The sequence below is a fragment of the Carcharodon carcharias genome, chromosome 7, assembly GCF_017639515.1.
Source record: "Carcharodon carcharias isolate sCarCar2 chromosome 7, sCarCar2.pri, whole genome shotgun sequence".
In the NCBI taxonomy this organism is placed as follows: Eukaryota; Metazoa; Chordata; class Chondrichthyes; order Lamniformes; family Lamnidae; genus Carcharodon; species Carcharodon carcharias.
The window spans coordinates 179,671,860-179,692,377 of NC_054473.1; the positions used below are offsets into that span (position 1 = coordinate 179,671,860).

The 20,518-nt window shown below is 45.7% G+C and overlaps 1 protein-coding gene across 1 annotated transcript in view; it reads left to right on the forward strand.

Annotated features, from left to right (window-relative positions):
* adamts18 (ADAM metallopeptidase with thrombospondin type 1 motif, 18) overlaps positions 1–20,518 on the forward strand; it is a 159,314-nt gene that overhangs the window by 43,430 nt on the left and 95,366 nt on the right. Inside the window, 2 exon segments of the mRNA XM_041191707.1 lie at positions 6,927–7,022; positions 8,509–8,657. Of these exon segments, the coding sequence (XP_041047641.1) occupies positions 6,927–7,022; positions 8,509–8,657 (245 nt within the window).

Consider the following 20,518-nt stretch of genomic DNA (forward strand, 5'->3'; position numbering starts at 1 on the left):
AGTTGCATGCATGTGGGAAACTCATGAAGGGGAATCACGGGGTGGTGGGGTGGTTGGAAGGGAGACAGTGAAGTGTTCAGTCATGAGGGCAATGGGGAACTCCTTGAAAGTGAAAGTCCTTGGTTTGGGGCCAGCAGGTTGGACTGAAAGAGCCATTGGAGCCCATGCTTTTTGCAGCGCTGTAAAAGGGAAATGTAGGAGTCACTGGCTTAACATCACCACCTGCATTTCAATATTATCACACAGGAATGTGAAATTTGGGAACACAGGCAACCATCAAGGAGGCACAGGTGTTGAATATATGGCATCCCATCAATGAAAGACTTTCATTTGCTTTACAGAATTGACATTAATAATGAGCCAAAAGACATCCACGAGCAACTTATAGTTAATTAGTACACCAGATCTGAGATGGGAGCATTGGGGTAAGTCAGGTCATTCAAACCTTCTGCAACCTCTGTGGGATTCAGATGTTAAGAGTCAGGGATGGCATCTTGGTCACCTCGATGTGTCTCTTAGCACCTCACAAACAAGGCTGCATCAGCAACAAGGCTAGTAGGGCAGAAGCCACTATAGACCATTGCATAGCTATTGCTTCACGATTGTGAGCTTCACTATTTTCATGCTTTATTCATTAATCTATTTAGTCTATCATTTCAGAGAGAAGGACAAAACAGTTATGGATTCATGGGTCAAAGAAGCCTTTTTGAGGGTTTCAATACAATGGAGGAGGAGAAGAATGGACAGGTAACACGGAGCGCAACTTCAGGAGGAGACCTGCCTGAGGTCAAGCGTGCAGGGGAGCCACATTAAGAACATGAGGATAAGGAATATAGACCCAAACCAAGGAGGGCACTCGCTAGATCAAGGGTCTGCCGAAGAAGACTCTTCTATTTTCAGATGAGTGAGAGACAATGCCACACGCGTCTGCACTTGTCCCGAGCTCTGGTTGATTACACCTGCCACATTTTTTGGGAGGACCTAATGCCCTGTAGAATGGGAGGCTATCCCCTGCCAGTGGCCTCAAAGGTCACTGCTGGGGGCAATTTGTTTGCCTGCAGATTGTTCCAGGGATCCACGGGAGACCTATGCAGCATCTTAAAGTCCGCCACGCATAGGTGCATCAAGGAGGTCCCCAAAGCCCTCTACAGCACGGCACATCACTATGTGAGCTTTAGATTCGATGCAGATAGCCAAGCTGCGAGATTAAATGGGTTTGCAGCTATCACAGGCTTCCTAGGAGTGCATAGTGCAATCGACTGTACCCATGTGGCTTTAAGGGCTCCATGACAGCAGCCCTAATGTTTATCAACTGTAAAGGCTTCCATTCTATCAATGTGCAACTGACCTGTGATCATTAGAAACACATAATGCACCTTTGTGTCAGGTATCCTGGGAGTTCCCATGATTCATACATCCTGAGTCACTCCCAGGTGTCTCCTATATTTGAAGGGCTTGAGCGTCTGCAGGGATGGCTGCTTGGTGATAAGGAATACTCAGTGAAACCCTGGCTCATGACACCTGTGCGTTGGCCTCAAAGTGTCTCGGAGGAGAGGTACAACACAACTCACAGCTCCACATGGTCCCTAATCGAGCAGACCATTGGCACCCTGAAGATGTGCTTCTGATGTTTGGACCACTGCAGTACGCTCCAGATAGGGTCTCCCTTATCTTTGTTCTATGTTGCACCCTTCACAACCTGGCACTGCAAAGAGAAGATCCCTTGTCAGAGGGAGAAATGGAGGAAGATGAGAGTTCCTCAGAGGATGAAGAGCAGGAGGGCCAGGAACCCGAAGAGGATGATAAGGATCAGTACCACAGGACAATGCCATTGAGGAAGCACAACTTGGAAGACTTTAATTCCTACCAGATTCTAGGAGGAGTAAAGTAAAGGCAATGGGAGATGGCCACATTCCACATGTCCCTTAATGCCATTCCATTGTGTTGAAAGGGATGTCCAAGCCGTTACATCAAGGGCAAGTTCAGCATTCAGACTTGTACCTTCTCAAGGGCATTTAGGGATGGACAATGAATGCTGGCCTAGCCAGCGACGCCCACATCCCGCAAATGATTTTTTTAAAAAAAGCCTTTTAGTCTCATGATTTAGCAGACCGTGATCTTTAAGAAGATGCACCCTGTATGCGCTCTGGGAAGTGAAAGTCAATACAACATTAGGAACGCTGTGGCAACTTACTCGATGCAGTCGTCACCACATTAATGAGAACAACAGGGGCCTGTGAGATGATGACATGGTTGGGGATATTATCGTCCTGTCCAGATCTTGTCCTTTGGCCTTACCACTGAGGAGACACAGTGCTGCTAATACCTCAAGGCTGCTGAATTGCCCTCACATAATGGTGTGTTGCGAGGAAAAAACGTTACAAGCGCATCAATCACATACTTCCAATAAAGATTTTAACACGTCTCTGATATCACACGAGGCTTACAGAAACTATTTTCAGTGAGGTTGACATCACATGAATGTGAATCTCACAAAGGGAGACTACCACTGAGTGGAGAGATGGATAAACCTCGAAGTAAGAGGATTTTTTTTGTACATAATCACAACGTGTTCAGTTGGCCAAGCCATTGACATAAACAACAAATGTATTAACAGAAGTGAAATATTTATATAGTGGTTGCACACCTGTGACCCAAAAGTGATTTAAATATCTCTTCATTTACCTAACGCTACCACCACACCTGGGTGCAGCCCTGACATCCACAGCCGAGGTGGAGGCAGCCTGCTGACTCCTATGTTCAGATGTCTGTGATAACCTTGGCGGACGTCCTCTGGTGGCCCAAGGCCTGGAGGGCCCCAGCCTGATTAGCATCTTCTGCTCAGGGGCAGATGCACCCTCCTCGACCTGAGCAGCTGGAGTGGATGGGGGTCACAGACAGAGGGGATTCAGAATGATTGGACACTCTTGGACTCTCCTGAGTTAGAACTCCTGGGTTGTCTTGCTGACGTTCATCCACTCCGTGTGTGCCTGAGGACCCCTCCCTGACTTCTTGAGGAGAAGGGGCACTGGGTGAGAGGTCAATGTGCCTCGTCCCCCTCTCACCCAGACACGGAAGGTGCCTGCCAGTGTGTGTGGTCATGGAGTCCAGGGCCGAGAGCAAGTCCAGCAAAACCTGCTGGACCAAGGTCTCTATGGTTGTCGCCAACCTTCCCACGGTGATTGAGAAGCACTCTCATGCCGGAGCCACAGCATCAGACAGAACGCGGACACACTCCTCCATCCTTCGCCATAGTCTGCTGAGTGACTGCTGCATCTCTACCTGATATTCTGCTGCCTGTTGCTGCATCTCCAGCATGGAGTTGGCAGCCGCTCGCAGATGCTCATCATCTGACTTGGACTCAGTGGGTAGCTGGTCTCCAGCAACCCTCCCAGCGTCAGAGACCTGGGCTGTTACTGACTGCTGCAGGGACGTGTCAGTGAGGTTCTCCAGTAGGTGACCCCGAGCCTAATCTAGAGCTATGGCCCATCGAGTGTGTGTTTCTGCGCTGCTGGAGGGTGCAGGTGAGCCTAGTAATGGTTCTTCCTCTGTGGCTTCCTCATCTGAGGTGGTCTGGGGGTTGGGGGCTTATGTTGGGTCTCCTGTTGTGTTTAGATTGGCATTTAGGTCATGGGCAGGCAGATTACAAGACTGTATGTCAATCACTGTGAATGTCAGGGTGTGATGAACTCATGGAGGTGTCATTGTTGCTAGGTTGCTGGGACAAGCCGATCTCCCCTTCCCTACAGGAGCGACCCCTGTCCTCCCCAGCCAGCCGGGCGGAATCCTCCTCGAACCTTGTGAGGGGTACGATGTCGGTCCTTCCCTCTCGCTGTCTGGCATCTTTCCCACCTCTTCTGGGCCCGTTTGCCCTGGATGAAGACAAAAGAAAGGAATGTGATGAGAAGGGATGGAGCAGAGGTTGGGAACCATGCATGAGCCCCTGCCCCCCCCTCCCCGTGTGTGGTGAGTCCTCCCCAGGAAAGGCTGAGGATGGAGTGTGAGCAGCACGATAAATTAGATGGTGGTGCTGTGAAAGTTTCCGTGAGAAAATCAGTGGTGATATGTGTCCCCCACTTATGGTTGCGTGAGATCCCTGAAAAGAGTAACCCTTTGAGCACACAATGCCGTGATGAGAGTCTGATATTGGAGGGAGTTGAAGATTGACTTAACTGGTGGAGCGGGTGTTCCTGCACTGGATGGTGGTGCAGTCTCCAGCCGTGCTGACCTCCTCTTCCTTGGCCTCCCAGGCTGGAGAGGTGGGGCTGCTGTGCTTCTTGGAGCCGATCCTGGGATATGCTGCCGCACTCCTCAGATCAAGGCCTGGAGGGCGTCGGGGTACAGCCTTGTTCTGGCTTGCATCCTCCCTCATCTGGTTGCCTGATATCTCCGGGGGACTGCTGGTGACAACAGGGCTGGGGAGAGTGAAATGCCTGTGATCGGGTGGCGTTCGAATATGGTGCACGGACCTTCAACCCCGTCAGGTAACAAGGGGTGGACGAATCAGCTCCCAACTCACCAGGTGATTTGGAGAGCTACTCGCCTGCGCATGGTTAATGAGCTGCCAAGCACGGAATCGGGCGCAATTTCCTACCATTCTGACCTTGGAACCCGCTGGCCACAGCACTTAGCTTCAAATCACAAACTTCTACCCAAGGTTCTTAACTGATTGTTGACTTGCCTGCCCAGGGACACCCCTTAACAAATTGCAATGCCCTAACTGGAGTGAGCGCAATTAATTAATTAACTCACAATTTAACTCACTCAGAGCGATTTTAAAAGGGAAGATTTCCTCATAGAATTTTGGAAAGATACAGTTTCAACGCCAGTGAGAGTTGGGTGAACTTGGACCAATTAAGCTGAGCGATCAGGACTGACCATTTTATTGTTTTTTTTCAGCAGAGGCATTTTGCTTATTAACTGCCTTAATTCCTGTTTCAATTTCCTGTCATTCTTTAAAGTAATATTATGGACTGCCTTATCTGTGCCATTCCGTCTATTTCAGTGTTCAGTGTTCCTCCCTTCCTTAGTGTCCTTCTCTCTGGATTGTGAAGCTGAATTTTGTAAAAGCTCTTCAACAGGCCTGCTCCAGTTTCTGCATTGGCTGGGCGACTCATGTAATTCACTCGGACTGACTTCCAGTTACCCACAATACACTGTGGCTCACCCTCGTTCTCTCCCCTTCGCACCGCACCAAAGTCCCAAAATCTGAGCCGTTATAGGGCGGAACTCCACCAGCATAAACTCAATAGGTTAACCGTGTGAAAGCCCCATGAGATGGTGTGCAGTCAATTAATTGAGCACATTGCACTCAGGCCCCATCACTTTACGTGGCTGTGGGACAAAGGGATTAGATGACGATAGAAACATCTTTACCCAAAGAGTGCCAAGAACGTGGAGCTTGCTATCACAAGGATTGTTGAGGCAAATACCATAAATGCATTTAAGGGGAATTTAGATGAATATATGAGGTAGAAGAATACGCTGATAGCGTTAGATGAAGAAGGTGAGAGGCATGTGGCATGTAAACACTGGCATAGCCTAGTTAGGCTGTTGTTGTCCTGTGCACTTGATTTAACCCGATGTAATGCTACAAGATGTAGTCAGAGCAGTAAAATATATACGCCACCCCTCCCTTTGCCTGCTCTCTCAACTCAATTGTTGCCTGGAACTCAGGATCATTCAGTTCCTTACCACTCAGTTTTCCTTATTTTCCTCAAATTCTCTATCCACCTACAATCTGTGGACTTTCAAAATAGAAATTTGGTATCACCCAGCAAGTACTGTTCAGTTTACTTCTTATACACTTATCACTCAGATAGTGCAGACTTCTTCTTCTTGAGTTCTCTGCTCAAAGGCAGGTGTGACCTACAGCCACGACCTCTGCCATGGGTAGGGCAAGGAGGCTGGTGCCAAATCCACCACAGGGATCAAACCTTGTGCTGTCGACACCAATTTGATCCACACTGGCCGTCCAGCCAACTGAGTCAACTGCACCCCCGCCCCTAAAGGAGTCCGAGCTGCTGTGACAATATGCACTTTTACGTGCTTATGTTGTAGTTGCTACATATAGTGACGGTAGGGGCGCCAACACTGTTTCCATCACATGGCTGACCAGGAACCTCTCCCACCCTTAACACTTGTCGTGTGTTGGAAGGATTTACAAATTGACACTCAAACCTGTTTGGTCATCTTCCTTGTCCATCAAGTCCTGGAATGGGACCTGAACCCAGAGCTTCTGTCTCAGAGGGAGGGACACCACCCCCTGCACCACAAGGTCTCCACATTGCAGACAAAAAGCCCCATATAATTTTTAAAATACATGAATAATGTGATGGATGGAGAGAAATAAGAAACTTGCACCTAGTGACAATGTTGCCATCATCCTCAGAACACTTGACATCTAGAGAATTACCTTGTAAGTGTATAACTATTAAGCTGTTCTGGCTGGTAGTGGTTGAGGGGAAGGAAGTTAGTCAGGAAACAGAGAGTCCAATGCGTTTACAGTCACATGTCTGACAAACAGGTGAAAAGGACACCAACAGTGCAGTAACCCTGTGAAATATCAGCCTTTGTTATGTGCTGCACTGGGGCTTAAATCCACAATCTCCTGACTGGGCAGTAAGAATTCTATCAACTGAACCAAACTGACAGAGTCTTATGGTGTAGTTTCTTTATGAATAATTGAGCCAGGCCATTCTGGTGTGAGTAATCTTCCTCGTCTAGACCTGTCCCATGCTCAGAGTTTCTCAATTTGGAACAAATACCATTCCTAAACATCTGACCAATTAAGATGGGGAGGTGAAGCTTGGGGTGGTGGTGCTGATGGGGAGGAGGTGTGGAAAGGACATCTCTGCAGTTCTGGTGCGGGAGGAGAACATGTGCAATGTTGCTGAAGCAGTTCTTGTTTTTATGTTTCACTGTAGGACATTTGCAAAGCTCTTTGGTGTCATAAGAGTGGCCACAGATGTGAAACAAAGTTTATGCCAGCTGCAGAGGGCACAGTCTGTGGACCCAACAAGGTGAGTGGCTCAAGGACATCAGATGTTACAGTCTGCACCACCAGAATTGCTATTTAGTGATCAGCTCTAGGTTGAATTTTATATTAATGGTGTGTGTTCAAGTTTTTTGTGCCTCTCATGGCACCCTTGGCAGAGGTGGAATAGCAAAAACCAAAATGAAACTTCTCACCCATTCCAAATCTTGCTTCAGTGTTGGCCCCTCCAGGTGCCCCAATGGCTTAATTTATCCCAACCCCATTATATTATAGACCAAGAAGGTCCTCCCTGTGCTCAATCTCTCATCTCTCTTGAGTTGACTGATCTCCACCTGCCTTGACTTGCCCCGGGGCTCGATCTTGAAGAGGACCAACTGTGCTGGCCAGGTGGCAGTGGTTTCTAAAGAGGCTGGCCATGTCGGCCTTGACCGAAGCTTACTTTAACAACTAACTGGCCTTACTCCTGCCTGAGTCAGTGCCCTCAGGAGAGAAGGAAAGAAACTTGAGGTCGATTTAAGTATCCAATTTTTTAAAAAAAAATGCCTGTATTCTTACTCAAGTGTTCAGTTGAAGGTTCATATCAACACCTGAGCCCATTGATGAGGTTAGAGCCCGGTGCTCAATATTCAGTGTCAAGCGTGTAGCTGTAGGCTGGGAGGAAATCTTGAATGATAAATTGCACGGTGCATTACTCCTCCCGACTCACAGCACTAGATGAATGTTGGCGCCCGGCCAAGCAGTAGTTCCTAATGTTAATTACACCGTATCTTTATCTTCCTCAACAATTGGACCGCAAAATTTATCACATGATTATAATTTTTGTGCTACAGGGGGTCCCCACAGTCAGGAGTAAACGTCCATGGTCAGTGCCAATGCGATCATCTCAGCTGGTATCAATCAGTTAATGCCCCCTTATTATGTCAAGTGTTAATCCTCTTAGTAGAGGTTAGAAATGGTGGAGCAAAATATAACTACAAAAGAAATTGTTGTTCATGTGTGTTGCCGCCTCCAGCTCAGCTGGACAGTCTAGCTTTTGAACTAAAGTGCTGGTCTGTATAAACCAAGATTTAAGGATACTTAGCAAGGAGATCTAAGTTTGCTTGCTGTCTGTTATTTAGAGACATATTACTTCAATGCCATTGCTGTGAGGCACTCTGACTTGTTACAGGCTGAGGCATTAATAAACCAAGCTTGTTAGGTAACTGAAACACAGAGCCTGAGTTTAGTTTGTTTTACAGTGAGCTGATTCATTGATTTGAGGGAGGGTGCTATGGTACACTTCACATTCCGATCTTGACCTCTTCCCTGTAGGGAAGTTCTGGGCTTCTGGTCTGGAAAAAAGATCTGGGACTCTATAACAAGGGTGAGGATGCAATTCGGCAAAGCACCTGCTTTCTTTCCACCTTTGCTGCTAGGAACTTTACATTTAAAGCTGCTTGCAAGCTATTGCAAAAGGTTAGCAGTAGCAAGTCGCCACAGGCTGAAGTTTTATAACTCTTTTATCATCGCAGTGGTGTCGACGAGGTCAGTGCTTGAAATATGGAGACGATGGGCCCAAGCCCATTAATGGTCAGTGGTCCAACTGGTCAGAGTGGTCGGAATGCTCGCGGACTTGCGATGGTGGAGTAAACTACAAGGAAAGACACTGCAACAGCCCAAAGTAAGGAAAATTGGCACAAACATCAGAGAGGCTAGTTTATATCCCATCTGTGGCTTATGTCAGGAGTGAGTATGTTTGTTAATAAACACCAGTTGGTGCCTTGATTGCTCCCAACCCCCTCACTATTGTTATTGTGTCTGACATCCAGTTTCAACCAGCTGACTCCAGGAGCCATAGCCAACTGATCATAGTGGGGACCATTCTGCCTGTCTAACAGCAGAAAAGAGGTCTCTACTGTGTCGCAGTCACCCAACGTTGCACTTTGCATCGTTATTTGCTGGCGAATGTTTGGCAGCACACGGTATTGGCACCAATACACAGTGCCGTTTGATCCTGCATTCAACTGTTTAGGGTGTGTGTATGTGTGTGAACATGTGTTTTCATATAAACATTAATCAGTGAACATAGAAAAGCCAGCTTTGATTTAATTAAAAAGAGAATAAAGATGTCAAATTGGCAAAGTACAGTAATTCTTTGGGAATTCTTGGGGGGGGGAACCACACCCTTGGAAACAGTACAGATATAATTTCTGATGATTTGAAAGCTGTAGTGTTCCCTGGGCAACTACTTGTCCATAGAGAGCAATTATGTCATACAATTATTAAAAACGCCATTGACTCATTGACGTTAAGGGAAAAGTTTGCAACATGACACTGCAGTGTCAGCCGTGGTGCAGTGGGTAACACTCTCACTGCCGGGTGAGAAGGTTTTGGGGTGAAGTCTCACTCCAGGGACGTAAGTGGTACGAGACAGGCTGACACTTCAGTGCAGTACTGAGGGAGTGCTGCACCGTCTTTTGGATGAGATGTTAAATTGAAGTCCTATCTACCCTGTCACCCAGATGTAAAAGATTCCATGACACTGTTTTAAGAAAGGTAAGAAAGTTCTTCCTGGTGTCTTGGCCAGTATTTATCCCCCAACCATTGCCACTAAAACCGAATAGCTGGCTATTATCTGCTTTTGGGTGCTAGTTGTGTATAATTTGACTGCCTCGTTTCCTACATTACAGCAATGTTCATTTCAAAAAAGTACTTCATTGATAATAACTTTGGAACATCCTGAGGCTGTGAAAGACTTTATATAAATGAAACATATACAAGGATTGATGTGTGCTGTAACTTGGAGTGTGTTATGTGTATTAGTTGATTCCACCATTGTGTTGCCCACTGGTTGGAAACTGGGGCATAATTGGACCAGCAAATGCAGGTGTGATCAGTCCCCATTTTTCACTCTATATTCTATCCTTATTTTTTTATTCCCATTGTAAATGATCAAGTTCACATTTATGATGGAAACCATCTTCTCAAACTTATGACATTGTAATTATACTTGCCTGTCACTGGTGACACTGCAGACCCTCCATTAGGTGAAGGGCAATTGCATGCAATCAGTTTCCTATATAAATGTAGACATAACAATTTGTAATGGGAAAAAGATGACTAGAAGTGCGGGAAGTTGCAAGATTTTTGTTAGTGTGGTAACAACAGCATTATAGTTATAGCATCGGACAAAAGGTGTAATTCCTTAAATCTCAGTCCCTACTGGAACATGTGTGTATTTTGGGATGTCAGGTGAGCACAGGTTTAAGTCTTGGCTCTAATACTTTCCATAGCTGAAAACTGCATCATCAGCCTATCTGACTTGAGCATAAGTAATGGACACTTGTGGGAAGTACCAGTGCACAGTGAGTAATGCACCCAAGCAACAATCAGAATGTCCAGAAAAGGAGAGAAAATTGAGAGGAACCAAAAAAGATAATGGAGTTATGCTTTTCACTTGTTTGACCTGTTCTTATTATCTGCAATAAAGACACAAGTCCTAACATATGTCAAAGCATTGGCCTTTGACTTCATAGAGACTGCTCCACCATATGTGCATCTGTCCCTTGTTGTCCACCATTCCAGGTAATTACGATGAAGACAACCATTCAGATATCCTACTTCACCCATCCAGGATAACCTAAAGGTCCTTTCAAGTCAGCTGCCAGTTGTGTCTTGACTGATTCCAGACTCCAATCTACCTGGGAGTCTATTACAAATGTTGATTCCTCAGATCTAGATTTGCCTTTTATTAGTTTGAGCAGATTTGTCTTTCTCATCCTTGTTTTCAAATTCCTCCACAGTCATGCTCCACCCTATCTCTGTAATCTTTTCCAGCCCCACAATCCTCCGAGATATCTAAGCCTGGCCCCTTGAGCATCTCTGATTTTAATTGCTCTATTGTTAGTTGCCTTGTCTTCAGCTGCCTAGTCCCTAAGCTCTGGAATACACTCCCTACACCTCTCTGCCTCCCTTGCTTCCGTTAAGACAATTCTTAAAACCTAACTCTGGCCATCTGCCCTCATATCTCCTTATGAGGCTCATTGTTTAATTTTGCTTTATAACAGCCCTATGAAGTGCCTTGGGGCATTTTGTTAAGTCAAAGGCACTATATAAAGACAAGTTGTTATTGTTTGCCTTATCATGCACAACTTGCATATCTGTTCAAGATCATTTTGCAGACATGGCTTTTGAGGCAGCAGAGCCACATTTCTTCACTCTGTTTTAAATAACTTGTGACATCCAAGTCTGGCGGGTCAGCCTTATGGCCTGTGTTTGTTTGTTCTACATCTGGTGACTGAATGTCTCCCTTGTCTCTCAGGGAGCAGAGAGACACAATGCTGAAGGTATGGTTCGACTGGATCATGATACAATGTGATCATGACTTTGTCTGACTTATACACTCCTGTGATGGTTGTGGCGTTCAATGTTCTTTTGGCCTTGTTGTTTGCTGCACTGCCTTATTTGGACACGTAGAGGGGAATTTTAACCCCCTGCCCCTGGATACCGGGCAAGTGGGAAATTGTAACATGCTCAAACCCACTCTGGGTTTAATGGAGACAGATTGGAGGGTGGATGATCAATCCATTCTTGGGGGGTGGGATAATCATCAAAATCTTTTAAGAAGGCTTAATCTTAACAGATTTTTACTTGAATTGGATGGAGGTTGGAATTCCCGGACTTTGGGATTCCGGCAGGTAAAAGGAGGCAAGAAGAGCCAGGTCCCTGAGGTAAGCGGATTTGTAGCACTACTTGTGGGCCAGTAAGAACAAGGGTGTTCCCCCCTGCTCTAACCAGCTTATCTCCATGTGACCAGACCCTCACCGCAATGTCCAATTTCCCTCTTTCCCTGGTGAAAAAAAACTACTTCCTGCAGTTAATTTTTGCAGGAAGTGCAGGAAATGCTTACTTCCCGGTTTCCCATCTGAAAGTCACCCATCCGACTCCCCCACTCCGCTCTGTTCCAGGCCCTGAGTAAATGTCAGGCCCACTGAGTGTGAAGCCTCAAGACTCCAAGGTTTTTTTAACTTCATCATCTTTAGTTATCCCAACACCATTGCCCATTTATCCTTCCTGTTTTACTCCTACATGCATTAAGTTTAATCTGTCATTGTTCTGCCCATTTATGTATCTCGTGCATCTCATTCTGTGACCCCTGAACTGTTTCTTCCAATCCCATCGTAACTCAATGTTTTGTATTACGCTGAGTCCTTACTTTAATTCGTCCCCACTTAATGTTGTTCCATTTTAGTGTTGTTTATCCTTTGGGGCCATTTTTCTGATTGGAGCCGCCATTTGCGATTTTACGGCATCTGCACAGTGACCCCCCCACGTCCCTTCCCACGATGCACTGTGACCCTCCCATCCTTCCCACACTGCACTGTGACCTCCCCGCCCTTCCCACGATGCACTGTGACCCCAACCCTTCCCACGCTGCGCTGTGACCCCCGCCCTTCCCATCATGCACTGCTGCGCCCCACCCTTCCCATGCTGCACAGTGACCACCCTGCCCTTCCCACAGTGCACTGCAACACCCCCCACCCTTCCCACGATGCACTATGACCCCCCACCCTTCCCACAATGCACTGTGACCCCCCTGCTCTTCCCATGTTGCACTGTGACTCCCTCCCTTCCCACAATGCACTGTGACCCCCCCACCCTCCCTACGATGCACTGTGACCCCCCCCGCCCTTCCCACGATGCACTGTGACCCCCCCCCATCCTTCCCACGATGCACTGTGACCCTCCCCACCCTTCCCACGCTGCATTGTGGGCCAGCTGCTGCCATGTTGCGATGCCGCTGCTGTCACCAGAGGCAGAGGTTGTGGGGAGAGAGTGAGGCCCAAGGCCCTGGGAACAGGAGAAAAGGGCAGGGAGCCTGACTCGGAGGTTTGTACGGGACGGCCGCCACCACTTGGAGCAGTGCCACGGTGGCTCAGATTGGGAAGCTTGTCAATCGCCAACTGGGTGGTGAAGTGTGAGTAACCCAGGGGAGGGGGAGGGGAAAGGGGCCTCCGGCTCAATCCGTGGCCCCACCCTCCCACCACCCCCCCCCCCCCCAACCCCGCAACCCCACCCTTCTGGCTTAATCCACAGCCCCCCCACCCACCTCAATTTTCAGCCTGGGGCTCCTACAAGAAGAGATCTACGCTCCAGGCCCCAAGTGCAGAGTCAGACTGGCAGCTGGCCAGAGACTCGGGTCGTCGCATCACTGCCCTTAGCTGGGGTGTGGCTGAGGATAGGGGGGGTGGGGTGGGGTTGGGGGGGTGGGGGGTGGGGGGGGGGGGTGGGGGGTGTAGGGTGTAGGGGGGGGTGGTGAGACGGAGTGGGAAAAGAAAGCAAGCAAAACATTGAGCTGAGTTTCAGGAATGCTGTGGTTGAGGCACAGAAGCTGTGCTACTCAGGGTTTGTTTGGGTGATTTAGCGTTATCTAACTTATACAGTATTTCTGTTATATTCAGTGATTTTTAAAAAAAATATTATTTTGCAAGTGTTTCCAGTTAAGGGTGCACAGTGCTGCATACACACGGTACGGTATTTCAACACTTACATTGTTTTCTGTGGGCAATATGTGTCCAAAGGAACCTAACTCCAGCTTTAACATTGATTCCTATGGGAGCCCATGGTTTATTTAAAGTCACGATTTTCAGGAACACAGCCACAAATTTAAGTGAGGGGCTTACTGCATCTGCAAATTTGTTCCATCCTTGGTGTTAACGCATTTGAAATAAAAGTCGTTCGCTGAAACAAAAATTCATCTCTTGGTCTGGGTCTCACTGACAAGGCTGATCTTTATGGCCCATCACTGGTTGCCCTTGAGAAAGTGGTTCTGAACCTTGAAGTTCTTGGCAGTATTTCAGCCCATGTGGTGAAGGCGTTATCACAATGCTGTTAGATCAGGAATCCCACAGCTTTAAAACTCAGCACCGATAAAGGGACAGCTGATATATTTCCAAGTCATGATGGTGTGTGAGTGGAAGGAAAATTTGCAAATGGTGGCGTTCCTTTGTGCCTACTGCCCTTGCCCTTCTAGGTGCTTGAGCCATGGATCTGGGACGTGTTTATTTACTTGGGAAACAAAGGACCATCATACAAATATGTCAATTAATGTGGCCAACAATGAATACTAAACTACAGGTGCCAAAATCGCAATGTTTTTGAGCAAGACTTGATTAGAACTAGTCTTAGATGCATGTCTTTGTGGATTATGGATTATGTGGTGAAAATGATTATATGCTGTGTTGGTTTATGCAAGACTCAGCCAGATGTGAGATACAATTGTAGGCATCTTGATAAATACTTTGTCTTAAATAAAAGAAAGCGTGTCCTGTCTTGTACTTTGAGAAGAATGTCAGGATTATTATTGGAGCAGCAGTCTTAATTCTAACTCATACTGTTTGACAGTTTGAAAGTTAGAGTAAAACATACTGAGAATGGGAGGTTATGCCTGATCTGTTCACGGTATTTAAATTGTTAAAGGTTTAACAGGGTTGATATGGAGAAACTGCTTCCTCCGGCGGGGGGATAGAGAGCAAGGGGACATAATCTTAAATAAGAGCCATTTAGAAGTGAAATCATTAATTTGTTCTCCACATGAAGGGAATCAAAATATGGAATGTTCTTTCTCAAAAAGCCTCAATACTGGATCAACTGACATTTTCAAGACTGAGATTGATAGATTTTTTTGGTAACCATCAAAGTGCAGGTAAATGGAACTGAGGTAGAGACCAACCATGATCTAATTGAACGTCAATCAATGGGACCCCTATTATTTCTTATGTTTCAATGTTCCTAACAAGTTGAAAACAAAATTACCAAATGACACACTTTTTAAAAATATAATAAAGGTAACACTTATTATATTAAGCAATTCAGTTGACCCCCCTACCCCCACTACCCCATATTTAAGTGACAACAAAAGAAGAGAAGTGAGTAGCTAGTGAGGCTTTTTTTTTAAGTAATACGTTTTATTATTTAATAGAGGAATGGCAGGGCAGCTCCAACTCCTAGTATGTACATCCTGTTTCCTGTGGGAACTCCAGGACATTTCCTGTGCCCTGTTTAACCTTATGTGCAGGAAGGGTTGTCAGCTACTGCAGCTGTAGCTCTGGGTGTCAGAGCTTGAGCAGCACCTGGCATCATTGCAACACATCCGTGAGGATGAGAAGTTTGTGGACAGCATGTTTATAGATGTGATTACTCCATAGCTTAAGAGTATGCAGGCAGAGGGAATGGGTGACCACAAGGCAGTCAAGAAGGAATAGGCAGGTAGCTTAGGGGTCCCCTGACTTCACCTCACTTTCCAACCAGTGTCCAGTTCTAAGTACTGATGAAAATAGTTTCATATGGGGAGTGCAGCCACAGCCAAGTCCATGGCACCACAGCTGCACAGGGACACAAAAAATATTGGAAGAGCAATAGTGATAGGAATGTCAATAGTAAGGGGAATAGACAGAAGTTTCTATGGCTACAAAGGTGAATTCAGGATGGTATGGTGCCAGGGTCAAGGATGCCACGGAGCAGCTGCAGAGCACCCTGAGGGTGGAGAGCGAGCATGCAATGATCGTGGTCAACATCGATACCAACGACATAGGTAGAAAGAGGAATTTAGTCCTGCAGTCAGAATTTGGGGAGCTATGTAGGAAATTAATAAGCAGGACCTCAAAAGGATTAATCTTTGGTTTACTCGTAGTACCACACACATGTGTATATAGAAATAAAGGATAAAGCAGATGAATGTGTGGCATGAGAAATGGTTCACAAGGGATGGTTTTAGATTCTTGGGTCTTTGGGATCAGTTCTGGAGAGATGGGACCTGTGTACAGTGAAAGGGTTGCACCAAGACAGAGCTGGGACCAGTTTCCTTCCGGAGTGATTTACAAGTGCCACTGGGGAGGGCTTAAACAAATTTGACAGGGCTCTGGGAACCAGGAGGTAATAGTAGAGGGGGATACCAAGTGCAAAGAATATTGGGAGAGACAGATTGTACTACAGTAGGAAATAGTATTGTATTGGGTGTGTTCAATGTAAGAGGGAAAGTAATAAAGTCTAAGTTAGGGTTACAGTGCATATATGTGAATGTGCAGAGCGTGGTAAATAAGATTGGTGAGATGCGGACTGAGACAGTCATGTGGAAATATGATATTGTGGCATGAACAGAGACCTGGTTCTAGGAATGGTGGGACATAGGTTTTGAAAATTCCTGGATACAAGGTGTTCAGGGAAGATGGGAAAAGAAGGGAAGGAAGAGGGTTGGCGGTATCGGTAAAGGAGAACAGTACAGTGCTGGAAGTAGGCAATGTCCCAGAGGGATCAAGGACAGAATCTATTTGGCTAGAGCTAAGGAACAAAAATGGTACTGTTGCATTACTCAATATCAGTCTATAGGCCACCAACCTCCGTGGTTCGGGGCTTATAGGTCGACCTTTGAGTCCTCAAAATCCTTCCAAAAATGGGGTTGACTTATATGTTGAGGATAAGATGTGAACTGCCTGTCTGGGTGGTCGCCATTTTGAAATTTGAGAAAAACACTGGTGATTGATATTAAATGAATGTGGCACGGTTTATTTGTACAAAGACACCTTTAACCACAATCAAAGCATTTTAAATCCCTTAAATTCATGGTATTTGGCATCCAATGGAAAGAGTTCATCAAATTCCTCTTGAGCCACTTTGGCTATGGCATCACAGTAAGGATCCTACTCAGATTTAGTGCTTTCGCTTTCAGAATCATCCTCCACAACAAATCATCTTCCGCTCTATCCATTGAAATGGATATTCTGCATTTTTTTGAACCATCTGTTGACACTTTGTGCACTAATATCATCCCATGATATGATAATGAAACCACACAAAACATCAATCAGCACACATATTTCCACTTTTTATGATGGGTTTTTTCTCCATCAGCCATCTGCTTATTCCATTCGTAATGAACGTGACCTTTGGCTTGTTGAGGCACACATCCAATGCTTGAACTACGGATGTTAGACCTTCTGGTATATCTGCAATGTGGGTGTTACTTCTTTGCAGGCGCCTCTTGATCTCGTCGGTTATATGGGATCTGAACATGTCCCACATGAATAAGCTGCATTCCTTACATAGACCAGCGGAATCCCTATTCTGCATAAGTCCATAACTTCACTCCATCCTCATCCATCCAACCATTGTCATGGACATGCACAAAAACTCCTGCAAGGAATTTGATTTTTGGCATGGTTTTACATATGAAAATTACCGTAGGCTTTAACTTCATTCCATTGGTCAGGCAGGCTAGTACCACCATGAATTTTGTCTTCTTGTGTCCTGTCGTTTGCACTAGAACTGTTTTTAAACCATTCCACTTCACAGTTTGACATGGTTGGGCATATCAAAATTCATGTTTTATCCATTTCCCATGTGACTTAATGGATACTAGTTGCTGACTGATGATAAACCGTTGAAAACTGGTAATTTTGGTGTCTCTTTTCGTACTCTGAGTGGTCTTGGTTTTCTGCTGCAGCATGAGACTATATTGTTCCATAAAGCACTACACCAAAATAAGCCCAGCAACCACAGGCCAGACAGTTTAACCTTGGTTGTAGGGAAAGTTTTAGAAACGATAATTCCGGACAAAATTTGTCACTTGGGCAAACGTAGGTCAATTAAGGAAAGCCAGCATAGATTTGTTAAGGGCAAATGTGGAGTTTTTGATGAGTAACAGAGAGGGCTGATTAGGGGAATGCTGTTGATGTGGTGTACATGGACTTCCAGAAGGCATTTGAGACAGTGGCACACAACAGACTTGTGAGCAAAGTTAGAACTCATGGAATAAATGGGATGGTAGCAACAAGAATAGAAAATTGAGACAGGAAACAGAGAGCAGTGGTAAACAGTTGTTTTTTGGGTTGACAGAAGGTTTACAGTGGAGTCTCCTAGGGATCAATGTTGGGAACCCTGTTCTTTCTGAATATATATTAATAACCTAGACCTTGTACAGGGCATCCTTTCAAATTTTACAGATGAGCGAAACTTTGAAGTATTGTGATTGTGAGGAGGATAATGTAGAACTTCAAAAGGACATAGACAGATTAGTGGAATGGGCTGACAAATGGCAGATGAAATTTAATGCAGGTAAGTGTGAACTGATTCATTTTGGTAGGAAAAACACAGCGAGACATTATAACAGAAGGGGTGCAATTCTAAAGGGGGTACAGGAGCAGAGGGACCTGGGTGTATATGTGCATAAGTCATTGAAGGTGGCAAGATAGGTTGCGAGTGCAGTTAATGAAGCATACAGCATTCTGGGCTTCATCAATACGGGCATAGAGAATAAAAGTAAGGGATTTTTGTTAAACTTGTATTAAGCACTGGTTTGGCCTCAGAAATACCTGGAAAAACTCAGCAGATCTGGCAGCATCGGTGGAGAAGGGCACAGTTGACGTTTCAAGTCCTCATGACCTTCAACAGAACTAAGTAAAAATAGGAAAGGGGGGAAATATAAGCTGGTTTGAGGGGGTGTTGTTGCCAGTAATAGGTGGAAATAACCAAAAGATGTCACAGACGAAAGGACAAAGAGGTGTTGAAGGTGGTGATATTATCTAAAGGAATGTGCTTACCCCTCCTCCACCCCCCAAACCAGCTTATATTTCACCCCTTTCCTATTTTTACTTAGTTCTGTTGAAGGGTCATGAGGACTCGAAACGTCAACTGTACTCTTCTCCGCCGATGCTGCCAGACCTGCTGAGATTTTCCAGGTAATTCTGTTTCTGTTTTTGTTTTGGATTTCCAGCATCCGCAGTTCTTTGCTTTTATCACTGGTTTGGGCTCAACTGGAGTATTACATTAGTATGGGCACCACACTTCAGGGCGCACCTGAAGGCATTATTAGAGAGAGCACCGGAAAGGTTCACTAGAATAGTTCCAGGGATGAGGAACTTCACATAGTTAGGAAGATTGGATAAATTGGGACTGTTCTCATTGGAGAAGAGAAGATTGAGAGGAGATTTGATAGAAGTATTCAAAATCACGAGGTATCCAGACAGAGTAGATAAAGAGAAACTGTTCCCGTTGATGGAAGGATCGAGAACTGGACGGCACAGATTTAAAGTAATTGGTAAAAGAAGCAATGGCAACATGAGGAGAAACATTTTCATGCAGCGAGTGGTTAGGATCTGAAATGCACTGCCTGAGAGTGTGGTGGAGGGAGCTTCAATTGTGGCTTTTAAAAGAGGAATTGGATCATTATCTGAAAAGGAAAAATTTGCAGGGCTACAGACAAAAGGCAGGGGAGTGGCACTAGGTGAATTGCTCCTTCAGAGAGCCAGCACAAACATGTTGGGCCGAATGGCCTCCTTTTGTGCTGTCACCATTCTATGATTTGTTACATTGGATGTTAAATGCGTTATTTAATAAGGAAACAAATTCTCACTAGATTTCGGTTCACAGCAGGGTCACTTGATAGGTTATTTACAGAGAAGGAGTGCCTCACCTGGAGGCTAGGAAGAATCTTTTAAGGTCGTTTGTCTTGGCATCCAGTGAACATTCTATCTGTCAGCCAAACTCCATCGGACAGTGAAGATACCTCTTATTTTGAGTTCTCCAATTCTGTAGATCATCTCTAGTCAGGAATGGAGGGTGTTACACTTCAAGGCTTCTGCACATATTGTTTGAAAGTAAAGTGATCAGAGTGGCAAAATAATGGCTCAGGGCTAAATCTCTTTCTCTCTCTTTCTTTCTTTCTCTCTCTCTCCTCTCTCTTTTTCCTCTCTTTTTCTCTCTCGCTCACACAATCACACACACACATTCTTTCTCTTTTTGTCTTTCTGTGTCTTTGCCTCTCTGTCTTCCCTCCCCTGCCGACCTCTGATTGGGCAGCAGCTCTCTTAAGCGGGACTCCCTGTTACTTGAGGAGGGTGTGGGGGGTGGGGGGTGGAAATCTTGCCTCCAGTGTATTAATGGCCAATTGGCTGTTACCAGATTACGGGGAATCTGGTGGTTCTCTCAGTGGGCTCCCTACCCCTCGCCTCTTTACCTGGGGAACATGGGGAATCTGACACCTCTTATAATTCAGCCCTCTGTCTCTGTCTTCTTTTTGGGAAAATAGGGAAGTATTGCTGCAGCTAAACAAGGCACTAGTTAGACCATACCTAGAATACTGTAAACAGTTTTGGTCCTCTTACTTAAAGAAAGATACACTGGCATTGGAGGCAGTCCAGAGAAGGTTCACTAGGTTGATCCCGGGTATGGAAGGATTTTCTTATGAGGAGAGGTTGAGTAGGTTTGGCCTGTACTCATTGGAGTTTAGAAGAATGAGAGGCGACCTTATTGAAACATATAAGAATTTTAGGGGGCTTGACAGGGTAGATGCTGAGAGGTTGTTTCTCCTTGTGGGAGAGTCTAGGACCAGAGGGCATAACCTCAGAGTAAAGGGGGTGCCCATTTAAGATAGGGATGAGGAGGGTTTTCTCCTCTCAGAGGGTAGTCAATCTGAGGAATTCTTTACCGCAGAGGGCTGTAGAGTCTGGGTCATTAAGTATATTCAAGGCTGAGATAGACAGATTT